This window comes from Epinephelus lanceolatus, chromosome 15 (genome assembly GCF_041903045.1).
Source record: "Epinephelus lanceolatus isolate andai-2023 chromosome 15, ASM4190304v1, whole genome shotgun sequence".
Classification (NCBI taxonomy): Eukaryota; Metazoa; Chordata; class Actinopteri; order Perciformes; family Serranidae; genus Epinephelus; species Epinephelus lanceolatus.
Window position 1 is genome coordinate 43,044,981 of NC_135748.1, and position 16,464 is coordinate 43,061,444.

At 44.6% G+C, this 16,464-nt stretch overlaps 1 protein-coding gene across 2 annotated transcripts in view; it reads right to left on the minus strand.

The window, feature by feature from the left end:
• atrn (attractin) overlaps window positions 1–16,464 on the minus strand; it is a 225,786-nt gene that overhangs the window by 106,156 nt on the left and 103,166 nt on the right. For both annotated transcript variants that reach the window (XM_078175381.1, XM_078175380.1), the window contains exon 25: window positions 2,519–2,580. In XM_078175381.1, the coding sequence (XP_078031507.1) occupies window positions 2,519–2,580 (62 nt within the window). The remainder of the gene's footprint in view (window positions 1–2,518; window positions 2,581–16,464) is intronic.

Sequence of the window (16,464 nt, forward strand, 5' to 3'; positions counted from 1 at the left end):
AATCGATAACACATTACAGCGGCTCCTGAAGATGAGGAAGAGGATAAAAGGCCCAGGGATCCATCACAGCTCAACACATGCACGCTGCATTCAGCCCGACGAGGAAAAAACACCAGCGTGTCCGTCATTACAAAGCAGCGAGTCGCTCTGACGAGGATCCCCAAACCCTCAATAGGATCCAAAGGTTTCTGCAACTGCATGTCAGCCGAACCACGAGGACAAAAATACACCAATTATATTTCTGTCTCCTTTTCATCATATGAGATCATGGGTTTGGACACATGACACTCAGTCAGCAAAGTGAAAAGTGAATGTGTCACAGTGGGACTAACACACCCAGATCATGTGACTCCTGCATGTATACAGTCAGTCAGACCCAAACTGGCCGAGGCGCTCTGAGCATGCTCCACAGTTTCCGCCCCGGGCTTTGACCCGGAAGTCCAACAGCATTAAATGTGTAAGAGAAGAAGAAGCCGGTAACAACATGGAGAAATCTACATCCAGAGCCGTGACTTTTTGGATGGACGTGGAGACACAGTTCATGATGTGTCATCTGAAAGAGTTCAATATCTTCAAATACACGGATGGGAGGAAAACATGGCGACCTGTTCAAAACAAGCTGGACGACACCAGATTTAAAAGGAGTGTGACTGGATTGTGACAGACAGTATGTGGGAAACAAAGTGTCTTTAACATTAGAGTGTGTTAACATGTTTTAGTAGGGACCTTAAATACAAGTGTGAACCTGAAAACGAGCAGCGCAGCTCCTCTTTGAGAGTCAACTCCAGAGTGTGTCAGCACGGCGTCACATCACCGCAGGGTGTCGTTACATTTTAAGCTCTTTCAGCTCTTTTTATTTAAGATGATCATATCGCTCTGCGTCTGTTGTATTAAATCTAACAGGCAACTTTATGCCAACACATTAGCCAAGACAACCTTATACTGCTTTACGCCCGTCTCACACCAAATGACTTCAATGGTTTGGTGTGAGGTGGTGATAAAACTCAGTCTGAGCTGCCTCAAGTCTTCTTCTCAAGGCTCCTATAAAGTCAAACATGTTTAATATTATCATAAGTTTTTAGACTTGGCTCGTGGACATACTGAAGTTCAATTATGTGAACATCAATGACCAATAGCTGCGCTCTCTGCAGCACCAAACAGGAAACAGCAACACACAGGGGTGTAAATATAGACAGTGCAGGCAGGGCAGCTGCACTGGGCCCCATGGTGTGAGGGGGCCCTTCAAGTCTCTGCCAAGTCTCTGTTTGATCATGTGATGATAGGTTTATACTGTAGCTAGTTTAAGCACATAACATGTAACTAGCATGCCTTAGGGCCCGCCATAATAGCGTGCACTGGGGCCTGTTGTAACGACCTTATGCCACTGAAACCGGGTAAAGAGAAAAGATGGAGGAACACGAACATGAACATGAAGTCTCTGTTCTCATGTTCTGAGGAAAAGGAGAAGAAACTGGTGGAGTTGTGGAGTGAACAAGAGTCTCTGTGTAATTCAGCTAACCAATGGAGGCTGGTGGGGAGTTGAGGCAACAACATCCAAAATGTAAAGTTTGTACACAGATACAGTTTATCTTTATGGATTATACTGATGCCGAATTAACAAGAACAATGTCAACATGTGACGCCTTTTATCTGGTGTTTCTAGAGTGATGTGTTTTTGCAGACATGTAAGGAATTGTTAAAATGTCATATTTCTTAAAAGGAGTTTGGTGTCATATTTCCCACCAGGAGCAGGACGGGGAATAATCTCTAAAGGAGTCTAGTTGTAGTCTACAAATAGTGATGCTGCAAGATCTCCAGTCTTTGCAACATGTTACAGTGAGTGACTAAAAACTCGTGTTGTGTTTAGATGTCACAGGTAGTCACACAGTGTACAGCAGGCATTACTACAGGATATCAGAGCTGTGTGTGTTCCTGCTTGTTGTGGAGTGTTTCTGCTCCCTAGCGGCCAAAAAAACATGCAGATTTGTACTGAAAATGATATTTGTTAGAAAAATGAGAGTCGCTGTTTGCCTGAGATGGGATGCACATATCGGACGTACATAAAGGGAACTTCCTGTTTGGACATTAATGACGTGCTGCTGAATTAAATGTGGAACAAATTTCCACTGATACTGAAACACACTCACGTCACAGAGCGGTCTGATTTTGGGAAGAGCTCCCTGTTTATGTAGTTTATGACTGAACTTGTGTGTGAATAAAATCAGAAAGCAGGAACTGCGTGTGTGTGTGTGCGTGTGCCTGAGCATGCCGACAGCTAACCAGCTCCTATAAACCGGCGAGCTGCAGTGCTTCTTCATAGTAACGGCTGGTGCACAGGCACAGTGGAGCAGCTTTGGTGATCCATCAGCGTGCTTCACACCGCATCACACACACACACACACACACATTCAGAAACGTTGAAGGTGACTGCCGCCACTTTAACGCCAACACATGTGTGGTGTGGAGTGAGTGAATAACTGACAGGAGGAGAGGGGAGGGGGGGAGGGGAGCTGCTCACCTGAAGAACGTGACAAAGAACTGCACCAGATCCATGAAGTTACTGTGCTGGGAGAAGGCGATCTGCAAAGACAGGACAACAGAGCGAGTCAGGAATGTGCTTTAATAAGAGAGATTTTAAAACTGGAGGTCAGCATTATGCGCTCATAAACATGCACACTTCAGACCAGAGTCGACCTTGTACATCTGACAAAAGACACACAAATGAGCAGCACAGATAATTCAGCCTCTGCTCACACAGGCCGACAGTGAATCTGTATGTTTGGTGTATTTTGGATAATATATGTATATTTATGACACTATGATGTCAATCTGAGCCTTTACCTGCATATCTTACAGCGTGGGGTCGTTCACAAACTAAATGATGGACTAAAGATAAGGGATTTTAAAGGGTTTTTTGTGCCTTAAATGGGATTCATATTTCTGTGTCTAATAGGCTCTGCAGTGGCCTACACCGTAGCCTAACGTAAATCACTGCACATGGGAGAAGTTTTTCCTCGTAGGCTCAGAACAGAAAGCTTTTAGTCTCATTGTGCAAATAATATACAACAAGCTTAGGAGTGCTCCGTCTGATCAGGTGCCGACTCGTCATTAAAGCAAGCAAGTAAAAAACAGACGACATAATTATTCATAAAATCAGAAATGAATAGTGTAAAACAATTAGCTGCATCAAGCTGTTGTACATGTGAAATAAATAGTGGACTGCACTTAATAAATAGTGTGAAAAGGCCATTTCTGACAGAAATCTGTTCATTTTAACTTAAACCACGACTCATTTCCAAACCTTAACCATCTATTTCTGATAGAAAGCCCTCAAGGAAAATTTCTCCCAACTGCTGCACAACCCCAAAAATATAAATGCGTGTTGCGGTGACACACACCTCCTGTTTGATTTTGTGAGATGAAAACCATTTCCCTCAGTGGAAACTTTTTACTTTTATTTCACAGATAAGAAACAATAAATTGTGAACATTTTAAGTCCTGTGTGTGATTTATCCTCGCTTCATATGAGCAGAGGAAAACTCTGCTAGCCACTAGGCTAATTTAAACAATGTAAAATACCATAGATTTATGCTAAAAAGCAGCAGTAGCTCAGTCCATATGGACTTGCATTGTGAAGCAGAGGGTCCAGAGGGTTGCTGGTCCCTGTACGGACCAAATATGGAGTGTGGATGGTAGCTGGAGAGGTGCCGCTTCTTGTGCACCTTGGCCTTGTGCAAGGCACTGTACCCAAACTGCTCAGGGTGCCTGTCCAGGGCAGTCCCCTTGCTCTGACATCTCCCCATTTAATGCATGTATAGGTCCTGTTTGTGCATGTGTTAGCATGTTGTATTTGTGGCGAAAGCGTGTTTAGTATAAGACAGTTGTTTTGTCGGTGATATTATGTCCCTGGTTTAGGGGATCTGGACATAGCATGCTGTGACTACCCACTCTCCCCACTCTCCCCACTCCCAAAGAAAGCCAGTTACACAGTGTTTCAGCAAACAAATGAGGAACAAAAGACAAGTTTCTAACCTAAACTCTACCATTCAAAACAAGAGAAAAGAACATGCCAAACAAAAAGGGCTTCTCTTACTAGCACCGCTTTAGAGTGCTTTGCCTTGTGAGTCATAATGGAGCTGAATTCTGTAACGTTACCTTTGTTACATGTTGCTGTTGTTCCTGGCTTCATATGAGAAGAGGAAAAGTCTGCTAGCTGCTAAGCTAATTCGTACAATGTAAAATGCCACAGACTTGTGCTAATAACATTAGCATGTTGTATTTGTGGGGAAAATGTGTCCAGATAAAGACAAGTGTTTGTCTGTGAATGCTGCGAGTTATAGTGAAGCTGATTTGTGTTTGAAACTGTCTCTGTTAACTCTTTTTCTTGTGCTGATTTCAGACGCATCTTGCAAGTATTAAAACCTCTGAGCGCTGTGTGAATTGGTGCCGATTCTTTCAAAATATGGGAAAACTGCAATGAGGGACTTGGTAAGAAATTTCCCACAAATTGCAAAAAATTGATAGATTTGGATTTTTTTTATAAAAACTAGGGAAAAACATAGCTAGGGAAAATCAAATGTATGATCACTATTAATATTGCATATTTAATATTATGGTACAGAATTATTATCATTTTTAAGCATTTTTTTTCAGGTAATTTCCTTGTTTGTTGTTGTTTTTTTTAAGTAATTTTCTTGGTTTTAATTTTCTCCTTTCACTAATTTTTTGCAATTTTTTTTTGGTCAATTATTCTTTTGTTGCTCATTGCCTTCTACCTGTGTTCAAAGCCAATTTGCTGTCAGGATTTGCTGGAGGTCAAACGGCAGAGTGACACAGACACACCACCACACAGGTATGAATGCTCACAACGGTGTGGTCCACGTACACAGGCTCTGCGTATATTACGCATAAATCCACCTTTCTGGTGCTCACAACTCCTGATTCACAACGACTGGGAGGTTCCCACTCTGTCTGCTTATCTGAGCTGCAGACTACACGCCTGTCGGAGCATCAACACAGCAGCAGTCGGGCCTCTCAGCTGCCCACAGCCTGAACAAAACCTCATTCCTTCTCATGTGGGCAGAAACATTCACTGTGTAATCATCACAAGAGCAATTATACTAACGATATCCTGTCTTAATCAAGGTTGCCAGGGGTAACATTGGCAGTGCTGTACCACCTCCCCACACACAACCCCTCCACCTCCTCCTCTTCCTCCTCCTCCTCCTCCTCCTCCTTCACCTCTCTACACTTACGCCTACAGACCCCCCAAAAATGCCTCACAGTGAAGCCGTTCCTGACACAACACAACACTGCCTCTCTCTGGCCACATCAGAGTACTGCACCTGCTGCCTGCAGCTGAATTCCCCTCACACACCTTCCCTCCGAGGTGACACCTTGGACCAGAACTTATCACTGCTCCTGCTTATTATTCCTCAGCGAAGGATGGATTTGCATACAATTCCAGAATAAAAAAGCAGCAGGAGGACGAGGAAGGATAAAAAAGACAAAAGCCGGGAAACCCAGCTACGTGCACGTCAGATTAGTCTGTGAATTCTTGATATGTGATCAAGAACACAGAAACACTGGACGGGTCCGAGTGTGACAGTGACTTTATGGGAGGACGACTCAGGGCCAAAGACACTGGCCTCTGTGGTGAGATGATGGGGGGGGGGTGCTTTGTGAACGGCCCCGGGTCTAATTTACTCTTGTAGTCAGCACCATCTGGCTCGCTAATGTGTTGCTGTTGATTACTGTTGAGCGCCGAATCCTCAGTGTGATCATTTTCCTCCAGACTGTTGAACACTGAAGAGAAGTTCAGGGTGCCGACACGCCCAGAGAAAACTTCTGAAACACGTCAGCACAGGAGATCTCAGTGGGACACCAACACCACAGTGGTTTGGTGTTTAATCTCCTGGGTATCGTCAATCAGGGTCCAAATATCCCGTTAATGAAACTCATTTATTCTTCAAAACGTCTGCAGACAGGAGGCTCTGTCTTTGGGATGCCAATATTTTGGGGGTATTTAAGGATCTTGATATGTTCGTCTCATTAAAGGGTAACTTTGTTGTCCTCATGAGTCTATCTTTTAAACTGGTCCAGTACTAAGCGGGACGTCTGAAGCCGACAGCCACAAAACAAGCTGCGATGTGACCACTTGGGACATGTTCACGCCGTCACTGTCCGTCCACTAACACTGTTTGTTTTCCTCAGATTGTTATTCGAAGGGTGTTTTCACACTTGGTCCTTTTCAGCCCTCTAAACGGACTCAGAGCAGTGACTCAGCATTTTTTGCACATGTGTGTACCCTCCAGGAGAACTCAGACCCCTCTGAAGCAAACCTGGAGTTCGTCGCTTCATGTAACCTCCAGGTTCACTTTGCTCTCTGCCGTTGTATTCAGCCCTCTAGGTCACATGATGGTGACCTGGGACGCTTGACAAAACAGGCGAAACCATGTCGGCCTGTAACGCTCACATGGACGCAGGACGACGAGCAGTTTGGTTTTGGCTTTGAAGAAAAAAATCACCATCAAAACTTCCCAGACCTCAAACTGATGTTCAGCTAACAACTAAATACTTAAATATATCCAAACTAATATCCAGTTAATCTTGATATGAAACAGAGGAAACAAAAAATCTCTACATGTGCAGGGCTGGAACCATCACGTTCATGCAGCTCTGGTTATGTGACTTAATTGACCTATGGCTAAGCCCCGCCCTCAAACACAATGAGCCAATCACAGTGCGTATAGCCATTCCCATACACTGGGACATTCTCTGCCTGGACGTCCATTGAAATGCATTACAGAAAGTCAGTTTGTTGGGTTTTATGAGCTTTTTCAGAGATTTGAAGTTTAAAAATGGTCAAACGGTGTGCATGGGGTACATGCAACTCTGACACAAGGTATCCTGAGAGGCTGGGCGACCAGGTGTATTTTTACACTTTAAACCACATCTCAAGCGAGAAAAGTGTCTCCTTTGGATAAAGTTGTGTGGTAACGTTAGACCACAACATCAACTCAACGTGAATAAGATTAACAATGATGTCTACATCTGTTCTAAGGTAAGTCAACATTGTGTTTGAGGCAACATATTGTCACTTTGCTGGAAAGAAATATAAAGTTATCTTTAACATCTCTAGCTAACGTTAGCTAAAGTTAGCCTAACGTTAGCTCCTAGCTGCGTTGTTCATCATGTCACCTTGTTTGCTGGGAGTTCATTAGCCTATTTTGTTCTAGTTTTGTACTTTGGTGATCGTACATCATTGTTAGCTGTTGTCCAAAGGGCTCTAGTTAAGCTAACGTTAACTTCTGGAGCTTAGCTTCATTAACTTATCTGTAATGGCAGAGATAACAAAGGTTGGCAAACGTTATGCTGAATGATTCAGTGTAAATACTGTAGCACCAAACTAACGGAGAGACACTCTTGGTAAAGATGGTAAAAAGGCCGTTATCCTTTTCTCATATTCTGAGCCAAAAACCTTAACTTCAGCGGCACTTTAACTTGTTGTCTTTGATGGTGACGGCAACCAGATGCGGTTCACAAGCGTACACTGTGACCTGTAAATTTTGGCTTGTAATTTAAGCTTTTCATCGACCTTCTCAACAATAAAATGATGAATATATCCCTCCAATGCGTAGTTTAGGCCCTTTTGGTTACTTCTCAATGACATCTGATCGTTATCTCTCCAAAAATCATCAATTGCCTCCTGTGAAATGCCGTGTACTGTGACACCTGCCATAGCGCCGCTCACTGAATGTTGATAGTTTGTCCGTGTGAGTGGAGGGGGCGTGGCTTAGCCATAGGTCAGTATTAGTGCTGCCCTCTAAAAGTCGGAGATTAGAATTGTCAGTCAGAGTCAACTCTGAGAAAGCTTCAAGTCAGGCAGTCTTTTTTTCAGTGTGCTGTGCAGTGAACTTCTAGGGACATTCTAGTCCCCAGATTTTGCTGTAGAGTGAGCGCTCTTGACTTTCACACTACTCTTTGGTACACTGACATAATTCTGAGTCGGGTACAGCCCTACTGAAGCAGGATTTATACTTTTTGCATCAACGCAGAGCCTATGCCGTAACCTGACGTGCACCTCCCCAGAAATGTAACTACACGTCACGACGACGCAGACCTCCTGTCTGTCTCTGTAAGCTGAAACCATTTCCCTCAGTGGAAACAAAGCATTTCATTTCATTCACAGGTAATAACAATAAATTGTGAAGACAATAAAGCCTCCACAAAAAATAGCATTTTAAGTCCTGGGTGTGATTTATCCTGGAGAAAAGCTCTGTTATCCGCTAGGCTAATTTATACAATGTAAAATGCCATAGGCTTGTGCTTATATTGTTAGCATGTTGTATTTGTGGGGAAAAGTGTTTGTCTGTGAATGCTGCGAGTTATAGTGAAGCTGATTTGTGTTTGAAACTGTTCTATTAAGCCGTGTTTGTGTTTTAGTTGTGTTTTGAATCAACTAAACTTTACAACACTTCACAAAAACAAGTATACACAGAAGTTTAAATGCTCACAACAGTGTAGGCTACAGCTGTAGGCTCTGTGTAGAGCTGACGCACAAGAATAAATCTGCCTTTAATGAACTAATCAACAACATTCTTAACTGGAGGACACAGAAAATATATTTAAGATAAAAACCAGTGCCAGGTAGAGTCAGCAGAACGTTAGTCTTTGATTCTTTGTGTTTCTCCTCACACGTCTCACTCATTGTAATGACATTACAATCCAACATCCTGTGAAGCAGCCGCTCCAACATCAGCAGGATTAAAGAAAGAGAAGAAGAAAATCTCCTCTGTACCTCCACAGAACACCACACAGTGATTTTTGGAAATTATTCTGACTTTCTAAGAAGCCAATCAGGCACTTGCAATTAAGAGAGAATGGTTAGGAGGGCATATTTTACTTTCCACGCTCATGAATGTAAATGGGAGGTGAAATGAAAGGATAAAAGAGAAACGAGTGCAGATTGTGTGACACTCTGAGTGACGGGGATTCTTTTAAGAGCAAAGCTGAGAATTATCACAGCAGCTGTGTCAGCTGGCGCATTGACACCCGGTTCGCTTTGTGACGGCGGCCTAACAAAGACTTCTCCAGGTGATTAGAGACATGTACAGTCATTCTCTCTTCTGATGACACAACAGATCCTTTCAAGGACGCAGCTGACTCCTTCCACAGAAAGACGAGCAGCGATAGGTGCTTCAGGCATCGCCGCATACCTCAGGTCGTCTCACTGAGCAGATGTACGATAACCGTTATTGTTACAGCTAATCTCAAGTGTCAGAAGCGTGTGGTGCTTTGTCACCAAGAGGCAGGCTGATGGCGGTGGCGGGAGGCCCAGGTGACGCTCTCGTTATGTGCCCAGCAGAGGATGACTCTTTAGGGGCCGCAAAGGATCTTGCAGCGGGGCCTGTCAGCCTGCCGGCGGGCATTAAGACCACAAAATATTCCACCTTTAATGGCTTCTGACAGCCGACTGAACTGTATTGGAGTTTTGAGGGAAAGTGTCGTTATCAGTGTGACGGAGGACGGCTCAACAGGTCACACAAGACAGGAAGGAAGGTGATGTTTAAATGTGGCGGAGCTCCAACATGTGTGTGTGTGTGTGAGAGATACTTTAATGTGTGTTTAGAGTTCTGTATCACAGATTATTACTTTCCTGAGAAAACTGGCGAAGCCACCAGACAAATGCAGATCGTTTTATACTGTGTGTGCATCTTAATCCATCTCTAATGTTCTGTAAAGATTTAATAATCATCAGAAAAGAGCTCTGACAATAAAACATAAAGCTTGTTATCTTGTCGGTGAAGATTCTCAGTCATCCAGGTCATGGTAAGCATAAGTGCTTTATCGTAGGCAACTGGACTTGTCTGCGTTTCTTGAAAGCTGGTTATCGTTGTTTACAGCATCTCACACCTTGACGTTTCTGGATATTGTATATTTAAAAACACTGAAAATACTTTTACAAGTTGTGAACTAAAGCCTTCCTGTCTCTATTTAACAATACAAAAATATTTATGGTTCATATTTCAGATTTATTTTAACCAGATAACACAAACAAAGATCTGAAAGTCTGTTTTTAAAGGGTTAATATTCTCAGTGTCATAAACAGAACCTTTAAGGTAAAACTATTTATTTCTATAAACATTTATCAGTATGTATTTCACCTTTTATCTAATCGGTCTGCATGAAACGTAATGTACCGTTTAATAATGAGTGTGGGGCTGATTTGAGGTCGTCGCCGCCCGCCGCTGTCACACGCTGCTCAGTTTGTGTTTCCTCACCTCCCTGTGATCAGTATCAGAGCGCAGCCATCAGGCAGCCATGCGTGGCCCAGATAAACACTACACCAGTCCACACGGATCCGCCGAGCGGCCCAGCCAGCTGATAGCTGCAGCTGCTGCTGCTCCACAGCGGGGTATTAAATTGGAGGCTGTTCTAATCTCCACCATATCATGACATGTTCACTAAGGCACGGAACAGGAGATCACAGCTCTTTAATGTAATTAGTCTGGGATTTGTGTTTCATTACAAACATCATTAAATTCAGATCCATTCTTCATCAGGAGAGGAAAAAAAAGAAAACAGAGGGTGGGAGAACTCCTCGCTGACTAATCGCACTGAAACTGATTTTGCTTTGATGATCCGAAGCTGCTCAGCGATGATGAAGTCATCACAGAGCTCACACGTAAAGGGTCTCGCTCATTCGTCAGAGTGATCATATCAAAGTGTTTCTTCCTGTGTGCTGCTCAGAAGTTTGGTTCGTTCTCTGCCACACACATCAGGTTGAAAACTTTTATATGAGCTGCTGAGTTTCGGTGGTGAAATTATTTGTGCAGCAGATCAGCTCCTGGACGCAACAAGTGGAGTCCAAAGGGCGAAAACAAACTCTGCTACAGATGGTACACACGCTGTTCTAACGCCACTTCCGACCACGTGAAAGCAAACAGAAGCAACCTTGAGGTGGTGTGTTGGAGAGCGAGCATGAGACAGAGAGCTCTGTGCAGCTGCACACTGAAGCCGGCGGAGCTTAGCTCGCACTCAGCCCACTCTGAATGCAGCATGTGTTTCAACTTAACATTCCACTTTGCCCTTGCTCTTTCTCGGCTGCTGTTTATGAACCGTTTTCCAACACTCCGATCTCTGCCTGCCAACACTGGAGTACCAACCGCCTACGAGTACACACACACACATCCCAATGCCAAACTGCAGTCGACCACTGAAGGCGAGGAGAGTGAGAGCAGGCAACAAAAGAGAAATGAAGGGCTGTTATTAAGAAGAAATGGTTTTTGAGACGAGGAGCACAGGCAGAGAAAGAGACGAGAGACAAGTGGAAAATGTTACCTCGCTGACGAAGGTAAAGCTCCATGAGTGCAAGGAAGGAAAGTGTCACGCTAGCAGGACCTGCGTGCTTTAGTTTCAAGGACAGGGGTGATCTTCTATATGATCCCACCCAGCAAGACAGAAGGTGAGGTGGACCAGAGGAGGCTGAGAGGGGGAGGGCTCTCTCCACTCAGCTCAGCTCGTTGCTGTGCTGTGGAGCTGCACCGGAGCTCTCCTGAGGCCGGATGGCAGCAGCTGGAGTTCTGAAGCTGAGAGAACTAAAAGCTCTCACAAGGCAGGACATGGAAGATGGAGGCAGGAGGAGGAGAAGGAGGAGGAGGAGGAGGAGGGCAGGGGGAAGGAGCTAGCACGGGGCAAACCAGTCAAATCACTTCCAGGAGTGATCAGGGAGGCACACAGGCCAGGCCCAGAGCACCGAGCGCTCCCAAACAAGCAGCAGCCAATCCTGCAACAGTATTCAGTCACTGCATCAGACATGCTGAGGTCGTTCCATCCTTTGTCAGGCTGCACAGACACCCACAAACACACATGATCAGTTTAATCAACAGCCAGTGAGACGATGACGAGCTAAAAATAGATCTTGATAACAAAAACTAAAATATTTGTTTCATTTTCGTTGATGAGACGTGATGAAAATGTTGGTGGTGGACTGTCGGACACTGAAAGCTGAAAACAGCCGTGCTTGTGATGATCTTTACTCCAGTAAATAATCTGCACCAGGATGTTTCCGTTGGTGCCAGTTGTGAGCTGTAATCCAGCAGTACATATCAGTCTTTTATCAAATGTGTGACACAATTTCAGAGGACTGCAATATACAAAATATACATATACATTCCTGACGACCTGTCTTTTGGACGGCCTGTAGCATAACGTGATGACATCATAGCATGCAGACAACATGATGGTGCAGAAGATGGACATCTTAACTTCCTGTTAGATCGATTTTAAAAAGGTAATGAAAAAAGGGTAAATGTTCTAACTGGCTAACCAGCGTCTCGACTCGTCCTGTCTGTCCTCCAGTTTTCCCTTTTGAATGACAATGACAGGCAACCGCCGTCTGCTGGTGTGGAGAGTTGTTTCCTTTCACACAGGCTCAGGATGTGCTAGCTAGCCGTTAGCTGTGATCTTTGTGGTGTGTTCAAGTGCAATGTTTTGCCGATAAACAGGCGATTGTAGGTGAAACCAGTCGGCCTTCATCCCCACTAGGTCTTTGATGTCAGTTTTGTGTCTGGACCTTTAGAACTGAAATCAAGTTCACAATGTTTTCAGTCAGACCTGATTATAAAGCGCTTCTTCAAAGGCTGTTTTCACACCTGCCCTGTTTGGTTCAACAAGTCAAGTTCAGTCACACTCAGGTGGGAACACACCAAAACAACCAGACCGAGACCTTCTTGAAGAGGTGGTCTCAGTCCGGTTCCAAAGGAACTCTGGTGCGGTTGGTTTGTGGTGAGAAGGTGTTCCGACCTGGATGTGAAGCAACTGCAGTCACATGACACATTGTTGGGGTTAAACATGAGCATGTTACAGTCCTGGAGGATTATTAATGTGCACCTCCTCCTGTACTGCCTTAATATGCACATTCAGCACATCCAATGCATCAAAACATTGTTTTCTAGTTGGAGCCGCGCCTCGTTTTCAAACTGTATGCTTTGACTAAAATGAACAATGACAGCAATATAGTCCATGATGAGCAGCGCTAAAATCAACCTGCGTAGTTGTCCCTCCATTGTGACATTAGAAAGTGTCACATTTATCTTGCAAGTGTACTCTTCTTCAACGTTTGCTTTACTTCCTGGATTTTTCCCCACATGGAAATTCTGACCAATCAAGAGCAGCTTTCTCACACAAGGCATTTGATCTGGTCCTCTTGTAAATGCTGCCGTGAGAACACCAACCAACTCTAGGCAATTATACAACTTTGGAACAACATGAGTCCCTGATTCAGACCAGAGGAGACCACTCTAGGGCTGACAGCAGCCTGAGATACTGAGATCTGTCGGTGTTTTGAAGAGGTACGGACTGACCAAAGTCATTCAAGGACAAAAACTGATGGAGGCAGCAGCTCCTGTAAAATTACTATTTCTGAGTCTGGCTCTGACAAGAACACAAATAAGTTTCACTCATAGTTCAGCCCTCTGTCATAAAGGTCTGTCTGTGAAGTCCTGATCGTACAACTAGATAAATATGACTTGGATCATCCTGCACGAGTAAAAGAATGTTTGTTAAATGCCGACCCCGATGACTTTAATTCATCAGGAATTTTTTACCAGTGTTTGATCCACTGGCTGCATGCCAAACAAACCCTTTTCTTCATGAAGTCAAGGAAACACAGGTCAGTAACTGACGATCAAACTGTGACGATAACAGAACATCTGCCACATGAACAGTTTCTACATGTTAAGTCTCAGTTTATTCACACTGTGACTGAAGTCGACTGACTTTCATCTTTTTGTAAATAAAGTAATTACAGCATTAAACACCAACATCAGGCTGGCACGACTCTGACACCAGCAGACAGTCGCAGCTCTATGAGGGGGCAGTTTTCTCCCCATCAGCCGGCCACATGGCAGCGGTTCACCGAGTGCAGCGCCAATTGTAGCTTGTCACCAGGCACGCACACACAGAGCTCTATTCACAAAGACAGCCACATCAACACTGGTGAAAAAGCTCCTGCACACCAAATGTGCTGATCTGTTTTTTTTTTCTTTCCTCTCCGACCACATTTTACCGGTGACGGCCAGCGTTTACATTCTGCCATTCTGCTCGCCAGCTTCTGAGTTTACAGAGCAGAGACGTGTAAATCAGACAAACTGAGCAGTCACAGTGAAAACTGACCTCAGGTCTGCTGCACTTTGATCCAGGATACGCGGAGCTGTGAGTGGATGCATGAGTGTTTATTTGTTTGCACATGAAAGCACATTAGGAGACGTGACGTGCAGTTTGTAGATGCTTTTATTCAGGGTGCATGAATACAGACGTTCTCAGCAGGAGCGCTGCAGTCGTCAGGACAGCTTGGCCTCTTCAGGTTTGTGCTCGTTCTCTAAATCATGCTTTTATCATATTTTATGCTCTTATTAAGTCGTGCTGCTCTGAGAAGTTTATACATGAAGAGGCAACACAACTTTAAAGCAGCACTGAATCCATTTTCAGGTTAGCAGCCTCCAATAAGAGACACATTTATTATAACTGTTAAACTGTGAAATAAACAAAATGCAATACAGACAATTATTTCTGTCACGTTTCTCTTTTTCTTCATCTAATGACGACTCGGTTCAGCTTTATTTTCCTGCAGTGTTCCACACACATCCAACGTTTCTGTTTTCCCACACTGTCAAAGCACAAAGCCTCCCTTTATAGATTTCAGGCGTCACACTGAACCCTTCAGCTTTCTGTTCAACACATCAGGCAGGTGACGCTGATCCTCACGTCACGGCTGAATGTGTCCTGCTGTCTGTTAGAATTAAATCTGACCAGTTCTGATCAATAGAAAGAATCACAGACTCTGGGAGAGAGTCGCTCCTCTGATATGGATTTTAATTTTTCTAGAAATATATCTGTGCAGCTTAAAGGGACAGTTCAGATTTGGGGTTGTGTGAAGTACTGATCCTTAGTCAGTGTATTCGATACAGCAGATGTCAGTCGGCATGCCCCCAGTTTGGAGAAGCAATTATGTTGTGAGAGGGGTCAACGACAAAATGCATTCTGGGCTCCTAAAAAAGTCCCAACTTAGCGTACACTTAAGGCCCTGACACTCCAAGCCGACGGTCCGCCGTCGACCAAAGTCGGGTTGTCAGTGAGCGTCTGTCGCCCTAGTTTTTGTGGTGTGTCACGTACCGTCGGCACTTCAGCGTCAGCGGCTTTTTGGCCGATTGAGCGTGTTGAATCGGCGGCGGAGCTCATCGGTGAGAGAGATCACTCTGCTAGCCGCTCCCAGCTAGTTCCGGCTCTCTGTTTGAATCCAAACGGAAGGAGAGTTAGCTGCAGCATGACCGGAGGGAAGCACAGCCAGTTAGCCTCCGCTAGTCTCTGAGCTAGCCCCGGCTCTCCGTTTGGATCCAACCGGAGCACCGAGCCCTGGTTTGTTATTCAGGTTAAAGTGGGAAGAAGCAGCGGGTTTATCAGGCAGCTGAGTGAAGTGGAGCCTGCGGAGGAAACACCGGGACCGTCTGGATGTAATAGTCCGTGGAGGTGCTGCGGTGCTCGGCTGCACAGATAGGAAACCCCTCGGCTGACAGGATGTACCACTCTCTCACTCCGCTCTCTCTCACGCAGGCGCAGAACGTATGTGCTACTTGGCCGTCGGATGTAGTCCGTGTAGTGTGTTCAAATGCAACTGACACAGGGCGACGTGAGGCGACGTAGACGAAGCAACAGTTGGCTTTCGTTGCCGCTAGTTCTTTGATGTAGGTTTGGTGTGTCCGCACCTTTACACCCAGTTCAGACCAAAGATGGGTGACGAGATTAAACTGTTTCAGAACGTCACAGAGAAAAGTGTCAGCGGTGTGAACTGGCCGGTCTGAGCTGGACTCAAGCCGGCTGATGGTGTCACCTGACACTCAGCTGGTCAAATGGCCAGCGGCTGGTTTTAAAGCACGTCACCTGTTTCAACAGCCAATCAGCTTGTAGTGAAGTCTGCTGGTCAAGTCAAAATGACCACATGTTGACTTGTTGTTGTTTGTCTGTTTCTGTCCTCACAGTGTGCCGGTGTCAGACGGTGGGTCGCTGCTGCTGCTGGCTGTATATGTGCTTATGCCCCGCCCACACACACACTCTCACTGACTGATGAATTGGCGCTGGTTATTTATATTATTGTGGCGTAGTGATTATGAATACAGTCCATCTGATGCTGGTTTTGTTTCCATCACTGTAGCCAGTATCTCACTATCACTATCCTGCTTTGGTCTGAACTGGACTTTATACTAATGTTGATTTTTTTTTTTTTTTTTTTTAGGTGGCTAAAATACATTTTTGTTTGTTTTTATACTGATTATCTTCGGTGTCAGACTCCAGTCTGCTTCTCCAAACTGTGGCGTGCCAGCTGACACCTACTGTGTGTAAGACATTTTAAAACAGTTATAATGAATTTTGGATGTTAACGATCATAATTTGAGCCGGATGTGT